This window comes from Larimichthys crocea, chromosome VII, assembly GCF_000972845.2.
Source record: "Larimichthys crocea isolate SSNF chromosome VII, L_crocea_2.0, whole genome shotgun sequence".
Taxonomy (NCBI): domain Eukaryota; kingdom Metazoa; phylum Chordata; class Actinopteri; family Sciaenidae; genus Larimichthys; species Larimichthys crocea.
The window spans coordinates 18,312,471-18,337,990 of NC_040017.1; the positions used below are offsets into that span (position 1 = coordinate 18,312,471).

Genomic DNA, 25,520 nt, shown 5'->3' on the forward strand with positions numbered 1-25,520 from the left:
CTGTATGTGTAATTTCCACCCACACATGCTGCCTTGTCTGGCATAGCTGCATAACTAAGCCAAAGCAGAGAGAGAGAGAAAAAAAAACACTTTTATGATTTATTTCTGTTGTCTATTAACCTTAAGAGCGGCATCTCCTTTAGGTCTGTTATCATGGGCATAAATAATCATAAACACATAGCGGTGGAGAAAAAAAAAACACTGTGTGTATGTGTTAATGCATAACAGCATGCATGTGCTCTGCAGGTGCCAACCAGTAAGAAACCAGCTGCAGGCCAGAGGCTGATGCTGATCTTGGCGCAGCTTTGGGGCCACTGCCATAAAGCTCAATTGGACCAGACAGATGGATGTGTTCCCAAAGCAGCTCCACTCCATCTCTAGTATACACTCATCTCTCTGTGAGCCAGCAGGACACAAGTATGTGTTTGTGTTCATGTGCTTGTGTCTATATCAAGGATTTGTCCCACTCACAGATCAGTACGATGCACGATGAAATGACTACAGTGTGTGTAATGAGAAAGCTGATCATCGTAGTGATGAATCCACCGAGAATTCACCCGATTCAGCAGCTCCCGTCAGCTCTAAAGAGTGTTTTAGTGTAATGCGTTTAGCTCATTGTTTGGGTTTTACAGTCAGCAACTTTACTATGTAATGTAATAAAAGGTTTTCAGACAAACCAAAGAATAGAACTAAATATATTCATACATTTTGCTTCACAATGCATATTATTACTTTTCTAAACTAGGATATACTGTGCCACAACACCCTCAATGTACATGTGTGTTTGTGTGCATTTAAGCTTAAGTAGTATAACAATGGGGTCCATAAAGTCCAGACACTGTGTACTGTTGCTGCATTATTTCAACAGTTCTGAATGTTCCCTCCTCTCAGCAAAGCCAGTAAGGATTAAGTGTTCAGGATGCCAGGCAAACGGCCAATAAGGCTTTAATATATAACTGTATCAACAAGTGTTGTGCCGTAGCAACTGTAGACTCCATTCAGATGCTCAAACTAAAATAAGAATCACATGACAAATGTTAATAAATAACTGTGTGACACAAACACTTTATCTGCTTAATTATACATATAGAGGCAGTGCTAAAATGACAGGAATGTATCATTTAAAGACACAGTAATACATCTGAATGACATTAGTTGTGACCAGTTGTGTACCTATACTACTGATTTAACATTAAATGCATTAATACTATGAATAAAATATGGACTGTCACTGTAAATATTCCATTATAATATTCTGTTTATAGTAAGTACAGTGAGACTGCAAGACTTGCTTGATATACATTGTGTTGGTCATTTTTTCTCAGCTGCCATCATTGTTTTTTTTTCTTTTACAGCTACTATCTTTAGTGTGGTTACAACAAACTATAATGTCTTGGGTCTCCGGAACCAGATAAAGTGGCCTAAAGTTATATGAGAAAAACACAACTGTAGCTGACAGGAGAAACACATTACTTGTAGCATGTAGGGTACATGACAATCTATTAAATCAATACCGAATACACGATTGCACGCAAGCAGGGATATTAACAGAGCCCTGTTGGGCAACCGCTTAATCACATTACTTTCAATATCAAAATAAGGGCAATCAATAGACTGAGAGGCTAGGGAAGGTGAAGGTGGACGGTAATAAGCATTATGTGACTGAAAAATGAGAGAAGGAAGGAAAAGAGGAAGGAAAGAGAGAGAGAAAATAACAGCACAGAGCAGACAGTCTGCTGCCCTTTAATTTATGAGTTATTAAAATCATAATTTCTCAGAGTCCTAGTTCTATCACAGAAGATCGATGGCAGGCACAACCGAATGTCCGTGCCGACACACACACACACACACACACTCAGAAAGAGAATGTTTGTGTGATATAGATGGTCAGCTCTTTGTGCCCTTCAGACTAGTGTGGTGTCTCAGTGAGATAACCCCCCCCCACACACACACACACATGAACACACACCTGAATGCACTACGCGCCTGCATGCACATATACCCACACACACAAAGTCACATACACAGACACACACATCAATCTGATCTCAGAGGGTTTGATTGCAGCGCGGCGATGCGCTGAAACATCTGCATCAGACTATTGGCTGTTCGGTCGCGGCTTGACTTGCCGATCAGCCCGGGGAAATGACCAGTCAGGAGATGGGTTGTATCAGTGGAGATGCTCGTTAATAATAACATTGGAAATCAATTTACATGCGCTGTGCATGCAAGGAGTAATATGGAAGTCAACATTTACTCGTTTGCCTGAGACCCTGAGTAAAAAAAAACAAGAGCCCGAGAGATGTAGGTGTTGATGTGGTCGTGATTACATGATTTGAAATGCTATTTTCGCTTGGTGCTCTACCTATGGGGTAAATCAAGTGCTTTCTACTGAGGGAAATTGATGCATTATTGTAATTTTGCCCAAACCTTTAAATTCTGTTTGAGCAGAGAGGCGGGATAACAAAAGCAGCGGAGAGAAAGAAAGAGACATTACGTTTTGGAGGCGTAAATTGACAAAGAATCAAAATGATAAACTTTTATCGACTGAGAACTGCAGCGAGAAAGCAGTTTTCATACTGATCAGATAACAGCGTGTGCAGGTTTATATTCACACACACTGCTGCAGTCACACAGCCATTAATACCAGGCTGGAGCAGGAGGTGTAAACTGACCTATGGAGGCACAGATAAGGAACAGCTTACATCGTGCACACATACAGATGTGATGTTAATTTCATACCTAGAAGTAGGCGGTTCATCAAACGCAGACAGACTCATTTCTTTTAGAGCCACACACACAGGTTTTACAGGTGTGATTTAAAAGAAATGGCTCCCAGAGATGACCAATTTAAAGCATGTACACTAAAGGCAATACATCTCCCTTTTCTCTCTTTTTTCTTAAAAGGGTTCATCTAGAAAACTCAACATATGGTGAAAAATGCACATCTCAAATGCTCAGACCTTAAAGTAACCATTTAAATGTCCTTGACAAACCACCCATGCCTTAAAAGTATTCATTTTACAGTGATGTAAAAACAGAGAAAAGCATCAAATCCTCACATTTCAAAAGATTGGACAAGCGAATACTTGACATTCCTGCTTGATAAATGAATGACCCATTATCAAATTCATTGCTGATTAAATGTTCAGCACTAGTGCACGCAGAATAAATACAAAACGAGTCTTCAAACCTACAAGTGTTGAGCTGATGGCGCTGCGGTGAGGAATGCTGAGAGGCTATCTGGGATGAACAATGCAGGGAGCAAGAGGCTATCAATAAGAAGGAAGAGGAGGCCATACATTTATTCTAAATTCGGGAGAGAAGAAGAGGACATCCAAGGAAGTGGGGAGGTGGGCGGGGAGTGACAAGTTAAGGATGAAGGAGGTGCGAGAATGAGAAAATGACCATTGAGTCTATCAAAATGCAAAATGGAACACTGCTGCTATTAGCCAATAGGAGGCGGCTCTGGTTATCATATAGTGAGGGAGGGAGTGAGAGCTTGTTCACACACACACACACACACACACACACACACACACACTTACACACACATATCATCGATGAAGGGGCTTCTTCTTTGAGCGATCAAAGACTAAGCTCACTCATTTAGACCAAACCAGCCTTCCAACACATGATAATGGGGTGGGATGGAAATGAGAAAAGGGAAAATTGGCAGGTGTGTGAGTATGTGTGTGTGCATCATGTATGTATGTTTTTAATGAAAAAGCACACACGTGTACACACACGCGCACACACACACTGTGACTGCGGCGAACCAAGAGACACCTATCTGTCAGCGTGCAGGCTCATCTCGCCCCATGCGCAGGTTATTACGACTCAATCGTGGAGCGTTTGAGTGAGCTGGCGCAAACTGCACTCAGTGCAGCTCTGTCCCACTCGGGGCGGGTTGGGCGGTAGTGCACTTCTGAAATATGACACCCTTCCCTGGCACCACACTCCCACTACGTACATCTTTCTATATATATTACAGGACGCCTGTATCTGTGTGTGACCCCCCTCGGTTTGTGTAGTGAACTAATGTTGTCCTCTGCTATGATACAGGCTCTAAAAAGAAGCTGACACACTGGGATATTTTTTCTGCATGTTCACACAATTAGGAGCACCACTGGGCTTCATGCATGATATTGATGAATGTTTTGAAGATTCAAGCTGCAAGTGCTGTGTCAACAATGTCACCTGCACTGTGTATTTCATGCTTAACCCCATTAAACCTGCCCCCCCCCCCACTCCTCCTTTGGCATGCTGTTTAAATAAGCTCTGTGTAAAATGGTTAACAACACAGGCCCGTGGCCATAAAATCCAGCTGTCCCATTGATTATGGGGTAATAGCTGGATAGATTAATGTGTTTCTCAGGGGGTTCACGCCTCTACAATGAATCTGAATCACTCACACGGACACAGCAAGTGGAGCAGCCTCCATATCCAATAACCTGAATTTCCATCCTCACTCATATTTCACACGCCAATTACTGGTTAGTCCTTCACCAAGCTTCTCGTGTCCTCCTCAGCAGTCTTATACGAACCACCTCTGACTCTCATAGAGCTGGATCAATTTGGAGAAAGTCACTTTTTTTGGAATGCACTAATGAAATTCAACTGTGAGGTGGTGGAGTGGAAACGGATTGGAAGAAATCTGGAGTTAAAATGAGAAAGTTTAGGAGGACATGCATTGACTAAGAGCGAGTGAGGCTGTGTAGGTGTGTGTAGGTGTGTGTGTGTGTGTGTGTGTTTGCACCATCATAATATATTGCAAAGTGAGTCGAATGCTGTGATGGAACAGTGCTTTCAGAGCTCACGCGCTCAATATCCCCAGCTGCCGATAATGTGCAACACTACATCACTGGCATTAAATATTCAGGAGCTCGATACTTCCAGGTGAACTTGTGCACCTACAGTCACCAAAGCGCACACGCAGGAAACATCGGATTTCTTCTGTTAAAGACAACTAGCAACACTGATCATTATGGAGTCAAGTACGACAAGCGCCCCCTCCTCAAACCCTCTGACTCTGAAGAAGCATACATTATCCTGACACACGGGCTCTGCTATCAAACCTAGGGAAGACGTAGCATTCCATCTATTCCCTCATTACTCTGCTGCCGACAATGAAGTCATTTTGAGCGGGAGGTACAATGTGTAGTATTAATGAGAGCTTTTCAGCTGCCGCCATGACAAAAGTCTTTAAGTGGCCTCGAGCCAACATGAAAAAGCAATTCCACAAACCATATTGAACTCAGCCAACTGTGCCATTCTGAACGGGTGAATAAGGGGAGGAGGAGAAGACGCAGAAGAAGAAGGAGTTACGCTTCCTACATGAAGTGGGTGTCACTGTCCATGGTGCTGATACTTCTCTGTTGTCTCTCCAGCTGCTAAACCACTGGGGGAATAGTGGCCCAGGTGTTGTCATATTGCAGATAATCACACTTCTGTGTTGTCTATACACTACTTTTTTTCCCCTTAAGAGAGTCTTTGCCTCTGAGCAGCATCAACTTACTGCTGCCTAAAGAGATCAGTACATGAATTACATCATTGCTGAAATGTTCCCATCACCAAACAGAGACCATACCCATCATCAATAAGCAATAGATTCCCACAGAGGTAGATATGCACAACCCCACTTGACAGTGATGACATATACCTGTGTGAATGCCACTTACCTGGTTATTAATGAACAGAGCAAGGTGTTTCCTCTCCCGAGCCACAGCCAGACTCCCGCTGCGCAGCCTCGCCTCCTCTCCCTGGTACATGCTTCTGGAAGGACACCGCTCAAGTTAAGACGCACACACACACACACACACACACACAAACTCTCCAAATATGCAACACGCTGTAAGCCCTCATGTATGTGGACAGCTTGTACTCATCTCTGTGCAGCAGCTGCGGAGAGTGCCGTTATGCAGGATTTTTTTTTTCCTATCACTCATCTGTGCATGTCGAAGCAGCCTGCACTGCACTCACCCTTTCCTAAATAAACACCGTTGCCATGCATGCATGATCGGGATGAGTCGGTGGATGTGACACTAACCTGTACGTGCCGTTCCTCAGCATGATGAGCTCTCTCTCTCTCTCTCTCTGCACGGTCAGACAGAGATGAAGTGAACACTTTGAGTCGGGAGCAGCCGGAGAGAGACCAGACTTGGGAGAATTCTGGGCAGCCAATGGGATGCTGAGCGTGTGCGCGTTTTGTGTGTGTGCGCGTTTTTTTTTTTTTTTTTTTCCCATGTATGTATATATACAGCGCCTATTGCGCGTGTGTTGACTGTGTCATTTAACTTGGCTTTAATCACAGCATTAATTATTCTGCACCCTCTTCTCTCTGGGGAAGTGTAATCGCATCCCACAGCAGCTATTATGCTTGGCTTTTGAAATGTCTCACGGTGTGCCAATCTATTTGCTCATATCATAGATATGGTGTTATAATGGTTTGCATCACACACACACACACACACAGGTGTGGGCTGGGAACAGGAGGGACGTACAAGTTGAACAAACAAACTGCACAAAGTGTTCTTTTACACAAAGCGCACGTCACTGTTACGCGGTGGATAGGTGAGCTGCAGACAGGTGAGGAGAGCCGGTTTATGTGTTTGGATTAACTGATAGGCCGCCCCAAATCATCACCTGAGTTGATCTATTTGAATGGAGGACTTTCACATCTGTCCAGTGACTAACTACTACCAGAGGATCCTTCTACCAGTCTGCTACAGCATCGTGTTTCTGCTGGGCTTGACTTTAAACAGTGCCGTGCTGTGGTCCGTGTTCAGCCGGACGCGCCGCTGGAGTAGCACAGTCATCTACATGAGCAACCTCGCCATGGCGGATCTCTTCTACGTGCTGGCTTTGCCACCCCTCATCATCAGCAATGCCAAAGGCGGACTGTGGCCTTTCGGCAACATCATCTGCAAGACCGTCAGATTCTTCTTTTTTGTCAACCTCCACTGTAGTATGATGTTTCTCACCTGCGTCAGCGTGCACCGGTTCCTCGGTGTGTGCTTCCCCATCCCCGCCGTGCGCCTTAGGACCAGAAAACTCGCCCTCTATGCGTCAGGCTCGGTTTGGTTTCTGGCCACTGTTGAGATATTACCGACGCTGTTTTTTGCGCACACTGGTGTGATCAATAACACGACCGTGTGCTTTGAAATGACTAACCCCGGCCACTTTAACGCTTATTTCCCCTATGGGTTGTTTTTAGCCATAGTAGGTTTTCTCCTGCCTTTCCTCATTGTCATCACTTGTTACTGCTCCATGATGAAGGTGCTTTTCTGCAGGGCCGCAGGCAGCATCTCTAATACCAGGACAGCCCGTATGCGCAACAAGTCCCTGTACACTTTATTAATTGTGATACTGCTGTTCGTGGTGTGTTTTGTGCCCTATCACGTCGCTCGGACAGTTTACTTGTTTGTGAGGGTCTACATGCCCGGAGACTGTGACCTCCTAAACACGGCCATGATCTCCTTCAAGGCCTGGAAACCTGTGGTCAGTTTTAACTGCTGCGCAAATCCTCTCCTCTACTTTTGTGGCTCTGGACGGCACCGCCAGAAAATCCGGGCCTGGCTGTGGACGAGGAAGAAGAGAGTGCAGCCCAGCGTGTGTGTGGTGGATGGCAGCACAAACAGGTCCGGAGATTAGAGAGCATCCACCAGAGGGACTTTTATCACGAGTCGACAGACAGCAAAAGACACTGGGACTGTACCAAACACTGTCCACAAGCTGTGTTTAATAACTCATTTTATTTTAAATAGAAAAAATATGTATTTGACATTCAACAGGTCATGGGAATCACTGAGTGTGAGGCTTTCTGACTTACACCAACTTACTGCTACCTATAAAACCTGAAGGGGAGGCAAAAGTAAGGAACTAACTAACAAATAGTGAGGCTGTAAAAGCTGGTGTTAAGAGGCAATCATACTGTGGTCCAGAGGTGACATTAAACATTTGAGGGAGTTGGTGCCCTCTGTCGTTTGAAGAGGGTTGAGTCACTAAGAGTATCAGTCAAATTTTTTTTATGATACAATCTCCTGAAAAATATATTCTGTTGTGTGCTTTCTGTAAAAAAGAAAAGAAAAAAAAGAAGCAAATTAGATCTAAGATGTGCTCAAAACTCTCTAATGTGATTAAAGTCAGAAAACCCACATTAAGGTTAAAAATACCGTGAAGGGAAAACAAAAGTGCTATATGCTTTTCAAAAAAAGGGGGACAGTTTGTGTAAGCATCCCCTCTCTTTTTTAAGTGCATACTTGTCCAGAGACACAGAGCTACAGTCAGTGTTGGAGGAGCAGACAGCTGAATGAAGGGCATCATTTCAGAACACTCCTGTGGGCAAGCGATGACAGATGGGTCGAGCAGTGGTCTGGGAGCTGGAGAGCCGAGAGAAAAAGAAAGATTAAGTGAAGCGAGAGAAAAAAAAACCCAGTTGAAGTGAAACAGACTTGTGTTTAATTATACAGTGAAGCAGTAAAACCAACCTTCCTAGCCTCCTTTATATATATATGTGTGTATATATATATATATATATATAAATAAATCAGCTGGTGTCAAGAAAGGCTGGATGAATTAATAAAATGGATTTCTGTTTGAATTGTGTCTAATCGTGTGTGTGTGTGTGTGTGTCTGTGTGTGTGTCTGTGTGTGTGTGTGTGCATACCGGCGCGCCCAGCCTGGAGAGGTACCGGTTGCGTAAGCCAAAAGCAGACATGGGTGCTAGTCTAGCAAGCTCACCCTCTGTCATCTTACTGGGTCGCCTTTTAGTCCTGCAGGAATAATAATGTCACCATCTTTATCAGCAACACTAACACAAGCACAAGCAGCAGGATTAGTCACTAAAAAAGGGTAGCAGGTGTAATGCAAGGCGGGGAGATGAACAATAACAAGAGAAGTCAAAGGCTTTCAAAACTTTTGGGTTTAATTAAATGCCATTGTTCCATGAACAAGAAGGAATCAGATGTGTTTTGGTTCAACAGAAAAATATTTTTTTTTTAAGTGACTTACTTTTTTAGTCACAGCTCAACATCAGTTACCACTTGGTAGTTTATGCTCGGCAAACACTGCACTGCTGTCATAACACCATAGTGCAAATGAGTGACAGGTTTATGACACAGTGGTCATTTTAATGTGCGATCACAACATTTTAACTTTAGTACTGACCGTCTTCTTACGCGTGTTGGGCTTTTGCCATTAAAGAGTAACTCAACACCAGAATGAAAGGCTGCGTTTCAAGTCAAGTTTTACCTCTGGTCACACAGCAGCATCATCATGGAGAGGTGCGGTGATCTTTTGCACCAAACATCACTGCAGCAAAATGTAGTTAAAGCATGGCAGGTCAAAAAGGTGTTGAGTTACTCTTCATGCTTTTATGAGTTATTTGCCCAACTGAGGTAGTGAATGCTTATCATCCACAGTCTGCGACCCTGATAACAACACAGGGAGACAAATATCCTTCTACGTTACTGGAATGGTGCGAACTGAACAGAGTGCATGAATACTTCTGTGTCACTGCTCGGATGAAGTAAGTAACAAATTAGGGCAGTGCTTACAACAAGTTAATTACCTGAGTTTGATAAATTAGTAAAACACGCTCTGGAAAACACAATTATTATGTGCAACCGATTATTTAAAAGGTCACATTAATAAAAAGTGTAAAAAGTTTAAATTGTGAATATCATTACACGGGTAGACGCATTCAAAAGCGTGCCTCTCTCTTTCTCGTATCTTTCTTATCATTACAGTAATGTACCACTCGATGATGCAACACAAAATTAATTTTTATGAACTTCCGAAAACCAGCGAAGAGCAGACAAAGGAATTAAGAATTAAAAGAATTGACCAATAAAGATTTAAACAATAAAGAGCTATGCTCTTTTTCAGATTATCCGCCATAAAAAGATCAATGATGCCTGTGATTAAAGTTGAATACGAGCTCGCTTTGCCTAAGGAAGAATTTTGCAATTATTGTGAATGCTGACAAATGAATGCATGTATATAACTGCTGAGTTGTCTGTGATAAGGCAAGTAACAGAGTCCAGCTGAAAACAATTTGTAAAACTAAAAAAGAAATAAAACCCCATAAAAACCTATGTACATATAAAACAATTGGATTATTATAAGAATCTTTTCCACAGAAGTCTCGTCTTCTGCCGGATATTTAAAATGGAATCTTAACTTTCTTCTGTAACTTACAAAAATCTGACTCACACACACATTCACCCACACACCCACACACCCACACACACCCACACTAGTGGCGAATATCAGAAAAGATGAAGTCAGTATGAGAAGTCGAAGAGGTGCTGTGGAGTCCAAACTGGGATGTGTCATTTGTCAGTGTCCCGATAGGGACATAATGAGTCAGTTCAGGTGGGAAGAGCCACAGGTGACAGCACTGGGCGGAGTCAGTAGTGCAGTCCTGCCCCGTGGCAGTTGTTTGATATCTCTGGGGAGAACAGTGCAGACTGCTGGCTCTGAAGCCCAGGAGTATGTGTGTTCCCTCATCATCATCATCATCTGGAAAATATCAGTTACAGCACGCATCAGAAAACATAAATTTGTATTTTCACATAAGAACAAACTATATATAGAACACAGATCATGTTTATACAGTAGAATAAAAAGTTTAGATTAATGAAGAGATAGGCAGCAACAGATGTGACCTCGATGTGAATGCTCGCATGCTGAGCACGAGAGCGGAACATTGTTTTAAATCACCACAAGAACACGTGTGGTTTTTTTCTGTTTTGTTTCAGCTACAAAAAAGACCACAGGTGGTGTGCTATCGACATGTCTTATGATCACCATTATGCACAAATTTGGCGACCTAAATAAATGTGGTCTGCAGAGAGCAGCCATTTCCTCCATCATGTTGCAAATGTCAGCTACTGAAAGCCACAAAAACAAAAACTGTTTTTTGCATGAGCATAAATGAGGAAAGCACAGTGAAACAGCACAGTGCTAAAATATAGCACTGATAACACGTCCTGGTTGCATTCGCACCTGTAGTTTGGTCAGGTTTCTCTTTCTTTAAATTTAAAGTCATGGAAATAAACGAACATCGACAGTGACGACTGGCGCACTGTACCACCAGAGCCAAGAGCAGCCGCTCAGGAATAGATTAAAGCCTAATCAGCCAACATATCGACAATAACGTGACTCATCACCTGTTTGCAATCCTGAACCTTGTAAACAGGCAAAACTTGGGAGTTTAAGATCTACAGTAAAACGAAGACTGATCCTGCAATTCTGCATGTGAGTCATGTGGTTGGAGTGCAGAATATGGGATCAAAGAACAAATCCATAAAAACATCGCTTGAGAGTCACTTATGAAGAAAACATCGATACTGAGTGTATCACATTGAAAATCATGCCCAGTCTATTAAATCATTTATTTTTAATCTCACTGGACACTCAAGACTAGAACGGAATAGACGGCATCAGGTTCATTCCTATCCCAAATATGCCTGCGCCACTTGATTAAATGAGTGGGTTGTTAATTATGTTTCTGAGATGCTCATCTAATTGTTGGGTAAGTGGGCGGAAAAGCAGTGATGGAGGGTGAAGAAGGGTCAAAGCTACTCACTCTGCTTCTGAAGTGGCTTCTTTCTGGAGTTTGGCTCTGGCTGCGGCTGAACGATTCAAATCTCCTCCTGAATCGAGAGGAGGGATGCGGAGAGATTAAGAAGTGAATGAGTCTGGTGGTAAGGAGAGTGGTGTGCTGAAGAGTGATGGAGTAAAGTGAAAAGATGTCACATGAGAAAAGGGAGAGGAAAAAAAGGAGAGAGGTGAAGCAAGTTTCCTCTTACCTCTGAGATAATCCACAAAGTACAGCGTCACCACTGCCATCAGTGCAACTGCAAGAAGACAAACAATGTGGCAGATCACAGATAGAGTCACTCGGAAGAGCCTTAACAGGAGTTTTTAAACACTATAATCTCATAAACACAGAGACAGACAAAAAATACTGACTGCAGACGCAGGCACAGAAAAACACTTCCAAAAGCAGATATCCTCTGCTGTCCAGGATGGCTCCTGCTGCCATGGCAATGAGAGCAAGCCCCAGGTTCTGGATCGACTGCATGCTGATGGACGAAGCCATAAGATCAATGAAGAGAAACAGCAATATTGAACAGTGTGCGTTTTAACTGCAAATGTGTGCGCGAGATCGGTACATACAAGCCATAGGCTGTCCCCAGCTGATGCTCAGGTACCACAAAGGCCACCATGGGCCAGAGTGCACAGGCCAGTAATGAGTAGGATAAACCCAGCAGGGACTGGAAAACAAGAAGAAAACACACACATGTGGTCATTACTTTAAATGTGCCAAGGCTCTGCACAGAATTCCTGAACATTATATACGACCTAAAATAGATAAAATGCTATGAGAATACCATATTCTGGACATTGAGGTATGAAAGATATGTTCTTGTGTTGAATTAGTTCTGACATAACTAGAAACACCTTCAGTGTTTTTATTTCTTTATATGCAAACGTCTATTACACCAACCACACAAGGTTGGAATTACACTCCACACTCCACAACAATAACTTTAAATTCAGATTTTCCATCCATCTTTGATGTCATCAATCTCGGAAAGTATCAGCTATCGTCTGCCAATAATTTAGCTTCTGGGGGAAGCATCTGTCGATGTTTCAAGAAAACGGATTACGAATATCTGGGCCAAGATTTCCTCTGCAGTCTGATTAACCCCTTGATACAGGAGAGTAACTTCTGCCAATCTCTTTAAACAGACGTCTGCATTTGGTCCCTTATCTATAGATACAGCATCCATAAACAAACTTACATTGATCTGTTTATAGAGATTAGGGTGCCATTAACAGTCCCAGTGAATGTTCTGACATTTATTTTTCATCCTACAACTACATTTTTGTTAAGGGCAATGGTGCGTCATTAAGGGTAGCAGAGGCATTACCATAGCGATCCAGGGGTTCCAGAAGGTGAAGGCCAGCATCATGTGAGCGCAGAGTGTGGTGACCACGGCTATTATCACCCAAATCACATTCCTCCCTGTCTTATCAACCATAAAGCCCAGAACTGGAGATGCAGGGGCTGAGATGATGTACACAATACTGGGGAAGATAGAGAACGGAACACGGGCTGAATACTAAAGAGGTATGTACTCAACATTAATCTTTCAGTAGGAAAATTCCCACATTAACTCCCCCATACTGTAACAGTGAGACTATTGAGACCAAGCCTCCAAGCAACTATATCACAGAGACAAGTCATGCTGTAGTGAAATTAGATCATGATTATGTGGCTTTTATTATTATTATTATAAGTTTTCTTAGTATTTTTCAGGCAGGTTATCATTTCTCTGTATTTTGGCCAGTCATGCACTGATATAAGAAAAATGCCCCACACAAGGAAATGCAAGATACATCAGACCATTATGTGTTAGTGCCTTAAGGTAGATTGGCCCTGAATGGCCTATTACACCTGGTCCGAGTTACCTGTTGACAGCTCTGGCTTGAGCTGGGGAGAAGTTGAATTTTTCAATGAAGAACACCCTGTAAAAAAAAAAAAAGACAAGACGATGAGCTCACAGTGCTGCTCAGCCTTTATACTCATGAGACGAGGAGAAATCGAGTTGGCTCCTGCAGCACGCGCCTCTCGCTCCTCCGTGCGTGTTTTTCGAGCTGCTGCTAATTTGCATAACAACTATTTGCTTTGTAAGCACTGACCCTCTGTGGAAACACCATGTCAGTTGCTAAGTGATTTGAGAGTGCCTTTCAGCGAAGGAAATACAGGTTGTGATAGCTTCAATTGGTTTCTTTCACTGCAAAGCCATTTGTCAAACCTCTTTCCATTTGTGACCACCACCACCCTTTCCTTTGTGGCTCGATGACAACACAGCATTGTACGGTTGTACTGTTGAAATCACTCCTCAGACACGGGCAATTTAATGGACGTTCTCCATTTCATTCACACCATATAATTTAACAACAATACCATCTTGAAGTGATTTATATTTTCTATTTACTCGAGGGACAAGTAATGACCCAGATATTTTAATCAAGCACTAAACCAAATATTCTGTTTCATCATTCGAGCAAACAAAGCCGTTTTCAGAATTATTAGCTGATAATGGCATCTCTCAATTTTCTCTGTTGGAACTAAGTTTCATAGAAAATACGAATCCTTGTAGTTGGTGATACAATTGACCCATCTTTATGTAACTTTTCTACCTTAAAATAACATCTTCACTATTATTTCAGTGCTACACTGACTTGTAATCGGGTGAATGTCGCCCCTTTAGACCCTATAAGTTATACATGATTTTCTGGTTTTCCCTCTGATGTCCTCCGGCTGCTCTGCATCAGCTTTCTGTGATTTACAGAGTCTTGATGGACAGAAAGATTTACTTGTTCCTTAAGTCAGTTAAGTACTCAGCTAGTTAGATCAGTCCCTGCTTTTCCAGACTGGGAGGTCAAAGCACAGAGGCAGCGTTTGTATTTATGTGGAGTGGAGCTGGTGTTGTGCCAGAACCAGAGGCGCGCAAAGTAAATCGGACATGGAGACATAAGAGATCGAAGAGGGCATTGACAAAAGAAGCTATAAAGACAAAGGAGCCGATAAGTGCACAAGTGTAAATCTGGGACAGACTGGTAGTGATTGGCAAGAGCTTTGTAAAATCAAAGGCTGAAAGACAGACAGACGTGAAGCAGTGAAGCATCTGTTGATTTAGTGAGTAATAGGTCTTAGGAAAGTATAGCTTGTGTTGTTGTGGAATGAGGTTTGACAAACAGGAAGGGCTCAGATGTTTTAAATGAAACTATATATACACAGAAAGGCAGAAAGCAGGTGTTTGTGGTCTTACTGTATTCATGGGATTTGTTGGTATTAGAAAAAACACACTCAGTGGTCACTTTATGAGATTCACGTTGACAGTGTAAGGCAGTCCAGTGTAACAGTTTTGTCATAACAGCTGAGTAGTTCGGTCAGAGTAGGTCTCTTAAAGCCCTGACCCGTTTATTGAAACTAGCCTTTGTCTCACCCTGTGCTGTCTTGCATTTTCATGTCACGTAGTCGCTCCTCTTTTATTGTTCTGTGCTTTTATTTTGAACACTGCGCTCTCGTGAGCACTTTTTGACGTTGCACTGTAAAAAGGCTGTACTGAATAAACTTATAATTACTACATTTAAAGATGGCGTTGTACTGAACTGCATTATAGGTGCTTCTAATTTTGTGTCCTCCCTATTTACATACATAAGCGGGCCAGAATATTAGAAACCATACAACGTATCATCAAGTTTGACCTCAGTGGTAAAGCATATAACTGAATTAACTCCTTTATGACAGTGCCAACAAAAACTGAACATTACAGACATCATAAAAGTAGACTTTATGGCAGAACAGTTGTATTGGATTGCTGAGTGTATAACATATAAACATGCACACACACAACATAAAATGTTGGGTTTTATCTTATTATAAGAAATATGTACACACATATAACTCTTGCATAGCTCTGATCTAAAAAACACCGGTGGCGTATGAACAAAAAATAAAAAATATATAGAAATGAATATGTTTGTATGTGTATCAGCAATACTCACTGTCCCAGTCCGATAAAGGGGAAAATGGCGACATAGTAGCCCACGCAGATGATAAAGATGAGCCACAGGGGTAAGGGGAAGTCTTTCACATCTGTCAGCTTGACCACTTCACCTAACAGAGGAAATTAACACACACACAGTTTAAGAGCATTATGTGCTTTTAACAACTGTAAAAGAACAGCAGTGACTTCTCAGACGAAAGAAGCCATTCATTCTAAAAAAGGTAAAAAAAAATCACACCACAAATTGAACTGAACGGACGCTGTCATTAAAAGGAGCCACAACAGAAAAAGTGCTGAGGCCAAGGAACTGTTAAGGCAGAAAGTCAATTGTAGGTAGATAAAGAACGAAAACAAAACATTCTCTTATCATGGTCCACGCTGGTAGTTATTGACAGCTGTGGCCAAAAGAGGAAAAAACAAAGACAAAAACAATCTTGGTATCAGTACCCGTTTTGCCTTCTTCCTTGTGGAGGATCTTCTCTGCTCTTTTATCAAGGAACCCCAACACCAAGGCACAGATTAGTGAAAACAGGCAGGTCACAGCAGCTGAGGAGGCAAAAAAAAAGAAAGTAAGGAAATGTAAACTCTAGTTATAACACTACTACTACTACTACTACAACCGCTGATGGATTCTGCTGTTCACGTGAGTTAATCTCAAACGGTCAGTTTAAAGTCTAATCAACAGTGGCGAGATGATAAAAGAGAAGACACAACTGCAAGGTGTGCAAAAAGTGGAAGGCACTTTCGCAGCATAAATAAAAACGTCACTGGACAAAATGAGTAAGAACTGACATTTCAAAACCACGTGATGCATCTGAAGCAGCACTTTTACTTCTCTGTATCACTTCTCTCTTGTCTCTGCTTGCTGTGTTATCTGAGATCATTTCTTACAGAGGCTGAGAGACGGTGCTTGTAATCTGAGTCTTAATGTTTAACATTTCAATTCGAGTCTTGGTGCACACACACACACACATGCCCAGAGAAAAGAAAAAGCATCTAATACATACCTATCATGAGTGATGCACCCAGTGCAGTGTGTCCTGGAGAGCCAACGAGGTCTGCCACTTGGCTGTACACCGAGCCCATGATGTTCATGTTCACTGTGCTGCCCTTGAGACGTTATGCACGGGAGGAGTGTGAGTGTACTTGCACTGCATTTTGTATATCGTGTGTGACTTCATGTTCTGCTGGCGGCATCCTTACCAGTCGAGCCATGCTGAGCTGAAGGCCAAACACCAGATTTAGCTCCTTTCCTTTGAACCAGTTCACTGCATAGGTGTTCTGGGCTACAGCCAAGGACTCTCCTCCAATACTGCCCAGGAAAAGACAACCAGGGACGGGGGGTGTAAGAGCAATGTGATTGTACAAGACCAACTTGGATCTTTTCTTTTTGAAGTATTTGGGTTAAGATTTTCTAAGACGAATCTTTTGAGACTGTCCTGATGAAAGACAAGTTTGTGTGGTGATACCATGCCTCTATATACTGTACATATAACAGTTTGTTAGATTATGTTCATAAAATGAATAGTCACCCAAATACAAAACGTCCAACTTCCATCAGCCAGAACTTATTCCACCAAGCTCCTGTGGCAAATATCACCTGTGCCGAACGGAAACAAGTTGAAATACAACAAAGAAAAACAAAAGAACCGGCACATTCACATGTAGTATTCAAAGTAAACCCACCTGTCCAACACAGACAAAGAGGGAGAAGATGATAGTTCCCAACCTATAATACAATCAAAAAAATAAATAAATAATGAAAGATGGCAAACTCTTTCACTTTCACTTTTGGTGAATAAACTTACCTGATGCCAAAAACCCTGTCAATCATGAATCCCCCAAAGAAGCAGAGAACCACGTTGGGCCAAGAGTACCAGGCGTACAGCTGCATGAACTCTTTAGTGTTCAGGTTCAGATCCTGGTGCAGTCAGGGAGGAAACAGATCAGATTCATGTCAGCTGCAAATTCAAATCTAGATGTAAAACACAGGGTGTTTTTTTTTTTTTTTTGTGCGTGGTTCATTGAACTGCAGACTTGTTAGACGTGACAGTGTCTGATTAATGTGACTTGCTTGCATTCATGGCACAGCTGTACAGATGTAAAGTTTGAATTACCCGGATGACTTGAGTTTGAAGTGCAGCTGGGTTGTCATAACAGAAGTAGCTTCCTGGAACAAGAAAACTGCATGATCATACTTTATATATATATGATGACACAGCATTTAATTAACATTACATGAGTCACAGCAGGAAGCAGCACTGTATTTACATATATCCTCTTTTTAATTTAAGTCCTGAATCTTCACAATAAACACTTAAGGGTGCTTGATGAAGTGTTCAGGTCTCACCGAATCCCAAGAAGCACATGAACACCAGGACCACCACCCGGTGCAGTAAGTGGCTGGGGTCGCAGATAGCCGGCATCGGTCTGCCGGGTCCCCTGTCCGCCTCTCTGCCGTCGCTCTCATCTCCCAGCAGGCTCTGCCGCTCGTCATAGTCCGCCATGTTTCGTTTGTTTTGGGATTTCTACGGGCAGGAAAAAGTTGAGCGAGGAAGACGCGGTCACATGACCCGACAGGAATGTCACGTGGCGTTTCGCCTCGTAGCATGCAGCATATCCGGTGAAGTACAAGAGGCTCATGGGACATTGATTTTTTTTATTATTATTATTTTTTTTAGAGAAGCGATTATTAAAATAAAAGTCTCTCGACATAGATAAAAGTAGTCATTTTTTATTGAGCCATATTGACTCATTTAAATATTTGTATTTTAATTACTACTACTATAATAATATTATTATTATTTGTATCATGGTCACTTTCTTTACAATATTTCTTACACTATGGTCACTTTACATTACAATACTCTTTTTATATATCATGCCACTTTTATCCTCAGTACTTGTCTGTTTGAAGGTTGATTGTTCTTCGTTTTTATTGTGTAGGTTATAGATATATTATACAATATACAATATATTTTATTTTATCGTATTTACTATTGCTTTTTTGATATTTTATTATGTATAGTTTGCTTTATAGTATATTTTTATTCTTATGTTGTCACTTGTCACTTTGTGTAATGCTGCTGCTGCACTATAATTTCTCAGCTTGGGATAAATAAAGTATATCTATCTATCTATCTATCTATCTATCTATCTATCTATCTATCTATCTATCTATCTATCTATCTATCTATATTTCTGTCTGTTTAATTTCAGTTTTGTTTGTTTTTGTTTTGCCTTTTCTACTTCTTTCTAATCCTGTAGTGTATGCTACACTTTCCTCTGCTGCTGTAACAAGTACATTTCCCCGTAGTGGGATGAATAAAGTATATCTAATCTAATCCAATGTATTATTTTATTCTATTATCACTGTTTACATGTAGTTTTTTGGGGGGCCTTTCTTAATATGTAAATATCAGCACATATATTTATAAGATAATATAAGATAAGATAATACTTTATTTATCCCACAATGGGGAAATTCACTACTTATATGTACATAGTTTTCATGTCATATTTATGTTTATGTTACCTTTTAAGCTCCTTGTTTTTGTCTCATGTCTTTATCTGTATGTACATCGAGAGCAAAGTGTAAACCAGAGTCAGATTCCTCATGTGTCCACACACACCTGACCAATAAAATTCTGATACATTTATCACCCCATTTATTTATTTATTTATGAGCCATATTTATGTGGTAGAAAATTTGAAAATGATACATCACACTGATGGTTTTTATTACAATTTAAAGCACATAAATGGGAACTGAATTTTGTAGGTGACTTGTTACTTTTATGAGTTTGAAACGGTTTAATAATACACATGTAGCATCAACAAAATTACCACAGTAAGTTAAGCAAAACAGTAACTTGATTATCATGTTACTTCTTTTTTTTGTAGCTCCAGAGGGAGCTGCATGAAGTCAGATAAATTGATTAGGCCTACAGATTACATTGCAGATGGGTATGGGGATGTGGAGACCGAAAGTGTTTATCAGACCTCTGAAGCCAGCTGCATCGAGGCAGGGGTGAAAAAAAAAAGAGAGCAGCAGCTGCATACAGAAGAGAACCAAAAGCCAAAACCAAAACCCTGGTTAAGATTAAAATAGCTTTATTATGTGACTCATATTAACTGGAAGTACTAACTACACCTCTATATTAACAACCAACAGGGAACTGTGAACCGCTACTACTACAGCTAAGTGGCACATAGAGGCCAACTCATTTTTTAGTAGAGGGCAGTGTATGTGGCACAATGTGTACTCCACTTAAAGGTCACCCTAGAGGACATTTTATCACATTTTATCTGCCAAAAGGGGCATCAAGAGGGCACTTTGCTGCGTTTCCTTTGTGCATGGGAACGCCATTGAAATTTCTGGGCTCTTCCAGCTTTTGGGGGGTTCTTTTGCCCCCTACTGGCTAAGATTAATTTAGCATGATGGCTTTTATGTCTACTTTGCCTTTATGAGGGTCAAAGTTCACGCTAGCATGCTACCAATGTTGATGTGTTCTATCTTTATTTGGGCGTTTAATTTGCGATGATCTGAAATGTGCATTTCAACTTAAGAGAAGGTAAGTGTAGGTAAGCCCACTCAGTTCCATGCTTTTTTTCCCCACTCATTGAAAGTTTGAACAATTGGACAATGTGTCAAAATGACTTTCTTGACCTAAAGCTTAAGTCTAAGCTCTAATAAGCTGGCTTTAAGTAATTTCTCTGGGGCGTCTCAGCATGAAACTCTTTCTAAACCTCTGCTGACTGGCATCACTGACATGTAGACTTGACAGGTTTTTCTGACATGCAAGCTGTACCACCTTGTTTCATTAGGTCTGCCATATTCATGTCAGCCAACACTGCTACCTGCCCACTATTTATCTGGCTCTTTTCTGTCCCCAACTTGTGTCTGTGCATACTGCTAGGCAACACTATCTCCAGGGTTTATTTAATTCCCTTGAATGTCATTTAGAATTTCTCATAATTCACTACTGCGGGGTCATCTGTCAGAGGATTTAATCTAAGGGTGACGAACGGCCCTTCCCACGGCTGCAGCCGCAGCACCGGCCGCTCTGTAGCTCATTAATTTCCTGCCCAAATATCAGCCTCTGTCGTAGCCAACAGAGGGTGGGATGGAGGAAGATCATATTTCATTATTACATTAATCAGACCCACATGCAGACACAATTGTAAATCAGGTGGGAGGTGACATTAATCCTGCAAAACCAGTTTGTGAATATCCTGAAACCCGCCTTCGGGGTGTTGCAGTGCTGGAAAAAGTCAATTTATTCCGGTTCTATATATTTTTTTCTCCTCTTGTTCAATTTAAAAATTAATAACTTAATGACACCAGTGCAATATTGTGAAAGGCTATATGTCCTACTTGCAAATGCTTGCAGCTATGTTGCATTGATTGTTTCCAAACCTCCAGCAGAGCGATATGAATTCAGATACTGATGCTATATTTTACATTATCTTGTTTTAATTGTTCTTGGCTCTTATTGGCTGCCTTGATTGCACAGCCTGTGCATGTGCATCTCTCTTTCATTATGACAAAGAATTCATAGATTTAGATTTAGAGCAGCCATGTTCTACCACCTCATTCCCATAAAAACAGTAGCGTGTTTATTAAAATTAAGATTCCCAGAATAAAAGTTGAATGCCATGCAACTGTAGTATGAAAAATATTAATTTTATTAATATTATTATTGTTGTTGCCATATATATATTGCACAGCTGTAAGAAGTGTCCATCTCTGTTCCGTGCTAATTTTGTTATCATTCAGTCCCTGGTGTGTGTGTGTGTGTGTAATCATCACAGCAAGATGTTTACTCTTCAGCCAAATGTTCATGAAGGGAAAGTGCAGTTTGAACGAGATTAGAAAGAAGGAAATAGAAATGACAGTAAGCATAACTAAGGAAACATATTGGATGACTTAGCAAACATGCGGCAGAAGTGGCAAGTGAGCACCGTCTCAAAACGAAACGTATGAAACGCCACGCCCAACTCGAGACATGTTTGATGTTTTGATGACATTGCATTCATTTTACAACCTGCATCATCAAGATGAAATTGTATTTACAAGAAAGATTCTTTCATCGTACATTGTCCAGTCACGTCCAGCCTTATTGCTGTGCCATCCCGTTATATGATAGTCTGCTAGTCTGGCCTATCTGTGACATCTCCAGCTGAGTTGATGTTGCTGTGGGAGACTCCATGACACCTTTGTTGAATGGCTTACGGCTGAGTGTGGCTGTCAGTCTTTTCCTAAACACCTTACACAGGAACACATAGATAAGTGGATCCAGACAGACATTAGTGGCTGACAGCCACAGGGTGGTTTCCTTGGCAATGTAGAGTGCGTTCTGTGCCCGGCAATGACTTGTCATGCTGCCGGTTTGGGTCAGGGTGTAGGGTACGCGGGCAAAGTGAAATGGGGCAAAGCAGGTAAAAAACACTCCTACCACCACAAACACTTTCGCTTTGGTTCTGCGACTGGCTGCTTGAGATCTGCTCTTTGAGGCTTTGTATGACTCATAAACCTTCTTGCTGATGAAAGTGTAGCAAACCACCATCAAGGCCAGCGTGCCCCAGAAAACCACCTGTAAGTAAAAAAAACATTTACCAAAACATGATCACGGGTTTTCTCACGATATGAAGTGTTATTTAATTTTACTTTTTGACAAAACAAGGCAAGCTGTTTCCTCCTGTTTCCAGTGTTTACACCAACCGTAGTTAACCAGTTGTTGGTCCCAACTAAGCAACATAGTGAATAAGCATATTTCCTGAAATGTTTTGATAGCTACCTGACAGAAATAGTTGAATCCTTCATGCCAGAGCAGACCGGCTTTGTTCTTCATGGACGTGCACTTTACTCTGCCTCCAGAGATCCGTGGTGGCTGGTCACTTAGAATAATGTTGGGTAATGCTAAAGATAACATTACCACCCAGATGGCTGCACTCAGCAACTGACCAACACGAACCTTCTGCAGGGCACCCTTCCCAAATGGTTTGACTATTTTCAGGTATCGGTCCAGGCTGATGAGGCCCAGCAGAAGGATGCTGATGTACATGGTGATATAGAAGAGAACTGCAGAGTATCGACAGTGGAAGGCGCGTAGCTGTGAGGAGCCCACGCCTGCATCACTTAAGATCCTCACAGGGATGGTCAGGGTCATCAGCAAGTCAGCCACCACCTGTTAATGAAGAATTCTTCTATTATTTATTTTGTTCTGCATTGACCGCAACATCTATAAAGCAAAGGCCTTGATGTCTTACCACATTTTTTAGAAAGACCATAAATGTAGAGGTGCTGGGGATGTTGAAGAAGATCCATGCAGCCAGGGAGTTCAGGATCAGGGCACATATGAAGAGGATGCTGTATAGAATGGGGAAAACCACCGCCGTCACACTGGTATCCCGAACACACTTGATGGAAGTGTTTGACAGGGTGGTGTTCATCTTCTGATCTCTAGTGCACCTATGGAGAGGCAAGAGAGAGGAGAGATGATAAGATCAGGGTACAATTGATAAAACAGATACAGGGACATAAAAAGACATAAAGACGTGATATAAAGACAGAATACTGTAATATGTTGTCTCTGCAACCTGTACGCCATTTGTCTGCTGTCATTAATATAGCTTTAGCTGATTTATTTTGTATTATTACATATTATTTATTATACTTATACTTCACAACCAGTGCTGGAGGAAATATTCTGATTCTTTACGTGAGTAAAAGTACTGATACAAATTCTGCATTGAAAGAATTACTTCAGTAAAAGTATGTAAATCAGAAAAAATGTAATTAAAATAGTAAACGTAACCTCAAAACAGAAAGATTCCCCTCTGACAGTTTTTCTAATATATATTAGATTATTATTAATATGAAATCAGCAGTTGTAGCTGGCTGATGTTGTTAGTTTTTACCTTGCGTGAAACGCTTTGTTATGTAGGTTTAGAAAAGTTATATATAATTTTATAATATAAACATGAAGTGTTGAATTATGCATATCATCATCAACAGTTGGCAATTATTTTCCTGTCAATCAATCAGTTTTTTCAGCTGTACTTCTGCATACTTAAGTTATAACAAAAACAGTTTTTCTAAGCTCTTTTGTATACAAAAATCTTACACTCAAAAAAACGTATGCATTTCAATTACATAGAAAATTTTCAGTCAATTTGAATTACATAGGTTTAATATAAATTAACTAATAAACTTAATGTGATGCAAGTAATAAGATTTATATATAATTGTACTAATGAATTCAATGTGCTTCCACTACACAGTAGTGTAGTAGCCAGGTTTATGCATTCGATATTAATTAAGACAATTTGTTTCCCCAAACCCAACAGTGAAAATGCAGTCATTTTGAGTTTATTAGTACCATTACATAAATCTTATTACGTGCTTCACATTAAGTTTGTTAGAGAATTTATATTACAACTCTGTAATTCAAATGGATGGACATTTTCTGTGTAACTGAAATGCACAAGTGTAATTTGTAAAGTAACTACGTAAAGAAAATATAGAAACTGGCATAAAAAGAAAATGAAGTACAACATCAAAAAAATCAAATAAAAATCAAAAAATCAAGTAAAGTACAAATTTGTAGTGACAGCACCAATAAATACACTCATTGTGAAATTCCACCACTGCCAACAACTAACTAATTGTTGTATTTGTTCACTCTGAATTCACCTCCTGTCTGACAGTATATCTGCCTGGTGTGCTGCCTTTACATTGAAAGCCGTAACGGCTTAGAATAACACTGAGGCCAGAAGCAGGTGCTATGGCAACCAGCCTATACAATACTGTCTATTTAAATGTGAACACTGATGTTAATTTGGTCCTTCCACTGGTATTTGATCTAGAAGATGCACTTGCAAAGCCAATAACTGAGTCTTACCTTCTTAGTGTGCCCTCATCATCTGTGACAGGAAAAAGTGTAGTACTTTTAAAAAAAGAAGTGAAATATCCAGTTCCCTTTTCTCTTTCTTACCCACAGGAAGGAAATGAAACAAAAAAAGAAAACCCAGATTGGATGCTACTTCTGTTCTTTGATCAGTTAAAAAACATACAGCTCCTGACTCCTGACCATAGACAGTATAAAACAGCTCCTGACCTAAAGAGGTTCCGGCCTCTCTGTCTTTCTCAGTATTTCTCTCCCCTTTTTAAGTGTGTGTGTGTGTTTGATGCTCTTACAATGGGTGGTCTCTGGAGCTGTTGTGTGGCTGTCTTGTCACAATCCCAATGAGTTTGCCAGTCTTCCTCCGGGTGAAAGACCCTTTCCTTCCTTGCTTCCTGTTCCAATTGTCTGCTGAGAGGCTTGTTCTGCTCCGTGCCAGTCCCCCCTTCCTCCACTAGCTGTGCGTCAGTCTCAGTAGTTGTTGACGGGCAAACACCAAAGCGATGAACTAATTTCTCGACCCACATCTACAGACCTCCTGCAACCCACTGCTCCTCCCTCAAAAGCCTGCAGCTTTATTTACCCCATCTCTATCTATTTCCTGTTTTTGAAAATTACACCACTGCCTTCTCATGAAACGTGCGTTTGTGGCTCGCTTGAGCTCTTTACCATCAGTGCTACATTACTTAACACAGAAGCTTCAGCTTTACATTGCAAAATGCACGTTCGTTAGTGGGCATCTGAATTAGCACATATTGTCTTTCCAGATTAAGTGCAAGTGATTCCCTTTGACTCACATCTGATTAGGCTTTGCTTTAATTCTTCTCCAGTTTAATTCTCTTTTGTCCTGTCTTGATAAAAATAGTACTTTCTGAGAACAACACAATGTGACTTCCTGTGTGAATTTACTTGGACCTGAGCCAGGAATAATGACCAATGGGAAGAAACGTAGTTAAGAAATGACATGCATGTGCTACATGCCCCAAGTGAACTTTCAACTTATGTGACAGTAACATGTGGT

General features: G+C 41.1%; 4 protein-coding genes across 7 annotated transcripts in view; 1 reads left to right on the forward strand and 3 right to left on the reverse strand.

Annotated features, from left to right (window-relative positions):
- The window catches only part of schip1 (schwannomin interacting protein 1), a 191,945-nt gene extending 185,793 nt beyond the window's left edge, over nucleotides 1-6,152 (reverse strand). The window contains exons 1-2 of one of the 2 annotated variants that reach the window (XM_027280289.1): nucleotides 6,050-6,152; nucleotides 5,682-5,775 (exon numbers count right to left, since the gene is read on the reverse strand). In XM_027280289.1, the coding sequence (XP_027136090.1) occupies nucleotides 5,682-5,775; nucleotides 6,050-6,072 (117 nt within the window). In that variant the 5' untranslated portion in view covers nucleotides 6,073-6,152. The remainder of the gene's footprint in view (nucleotides 1-5,681; nucleotides 5,776-6,049) is intronic. The other variant, XM_027280290.1, reaches the window with a different exon arrangement.
- Nucleotides 6,153-6,481: 329 nt separating this feature from the next.
- Nucleotides 6,482-8,034, forward strand: LOC104927663 (P2Y purinoceptor 3). The gene has a single exon (XM_010741788.3). It carries the CDS (start codon nucleotides 6,664-6,666, stop codon nucleotides 7,651-7,653), a length of 990 nt encoding a protein of 329 aa, XP_010740090.3. The 5' UTR covers nucleotides 6,482-6,663; the 3' UTR covers nucleotides 7,654-8,034.
- Nucleotides 8,035-8,117: 83 nt separating this feature from the next.
- mfsd1 (major facilitator superfamily domain containing 1) lies at nucleotides 8,118-18,225 on the reverse strand. Of its 2 annotated transcripts, XM_027280659.1 has the most exons (17): nucleotides 17,944-18,225; nucleotides 17,711-17,763; nucleotides 17,402-17,514; nucleotides 17,280-17,322; nucleotides 17,126-17,193; nucleotides 16,797-16,905; nucleotides 16,601-16,703; nucleotides 16,041-16,139; nucleotides 15,592-15,703; nucleotides 13,486-13,542; nucleotides 12,945-13,101; nucleotides 12,187-12,284; nucleotides 11,980-12,092; nucleotides 11,817-11,864; nucleotides 11,594-11,660; nucleotides 8,669-8,774; nucleotides 8,118-8,381 (listed from the first exon to the last, which is right to left on the reverse strand). In XM_027280659.1, the coding sequence occupies exons 1-17, from the start codon at nucleotides 18,098-18,100 to the stop codon at nucleotides 8,322-8,324; spliced, it is 1,563 nt and encodes a 520-aa protein (XP_027136460.1). In that variant the 5' UTR covers nucleotides 18,101-18,225; the 3' UTR covers nucleotides 8,118-8,321. The 2 variants fall into 2 exon arrangements, with proteins under 2 accessions (XP_027136460.1, XP_010740083.1); XM_010741781.3 differs by lacking the exons at nucleotides 8,118-8,381; nucleotides 8,669-8,774 and adding an exon at nucleotides 8,906-10,524.
- Nucleotides 18,226-19,248: 1,023 nt separating this feature from the next.
- Nucleotides 19,249-25,062, reverse strand: LOC104927653 (P2Y purinoceptor 13). Of its 2 annotated transcripts, none has more exons than XM_010741778.3 (4): nucleotides 24,796-25,062; nucleotides 22,866-23,067; nucleotides 22,394-22,783; nucleotides 19,249-22,189 (listed from the first exon to the last, which is right to left on the reverse strand). In XM_010741778.3, exons 2-4 carry the CDS (start codon nucleotides 23,046-23,048, stop codon nucleotides 21,713-21,715), a joined length of 1,050 nt encoding a protein of 349 aa, XP_010740080.2. In that variant the 5' UTR covers nucleotides 23,049-23,067; nucleotides 24,796-25,062; the 3' UTR covers nucleotides 19,249-21,712. The 2 variants fall into 2 exon arrangements, with proteins under 2 accessions (XP_010740080.2, XP_010740081.2); XM_010741779.3 differs by lacking the exon at nucleotides 24,796-25,062 and adding an exon at nucleotides 24,500-24,750.
- Between the last annotated feature and the right edge of the window lie 458 nt (nucleotides 25,063-25,520).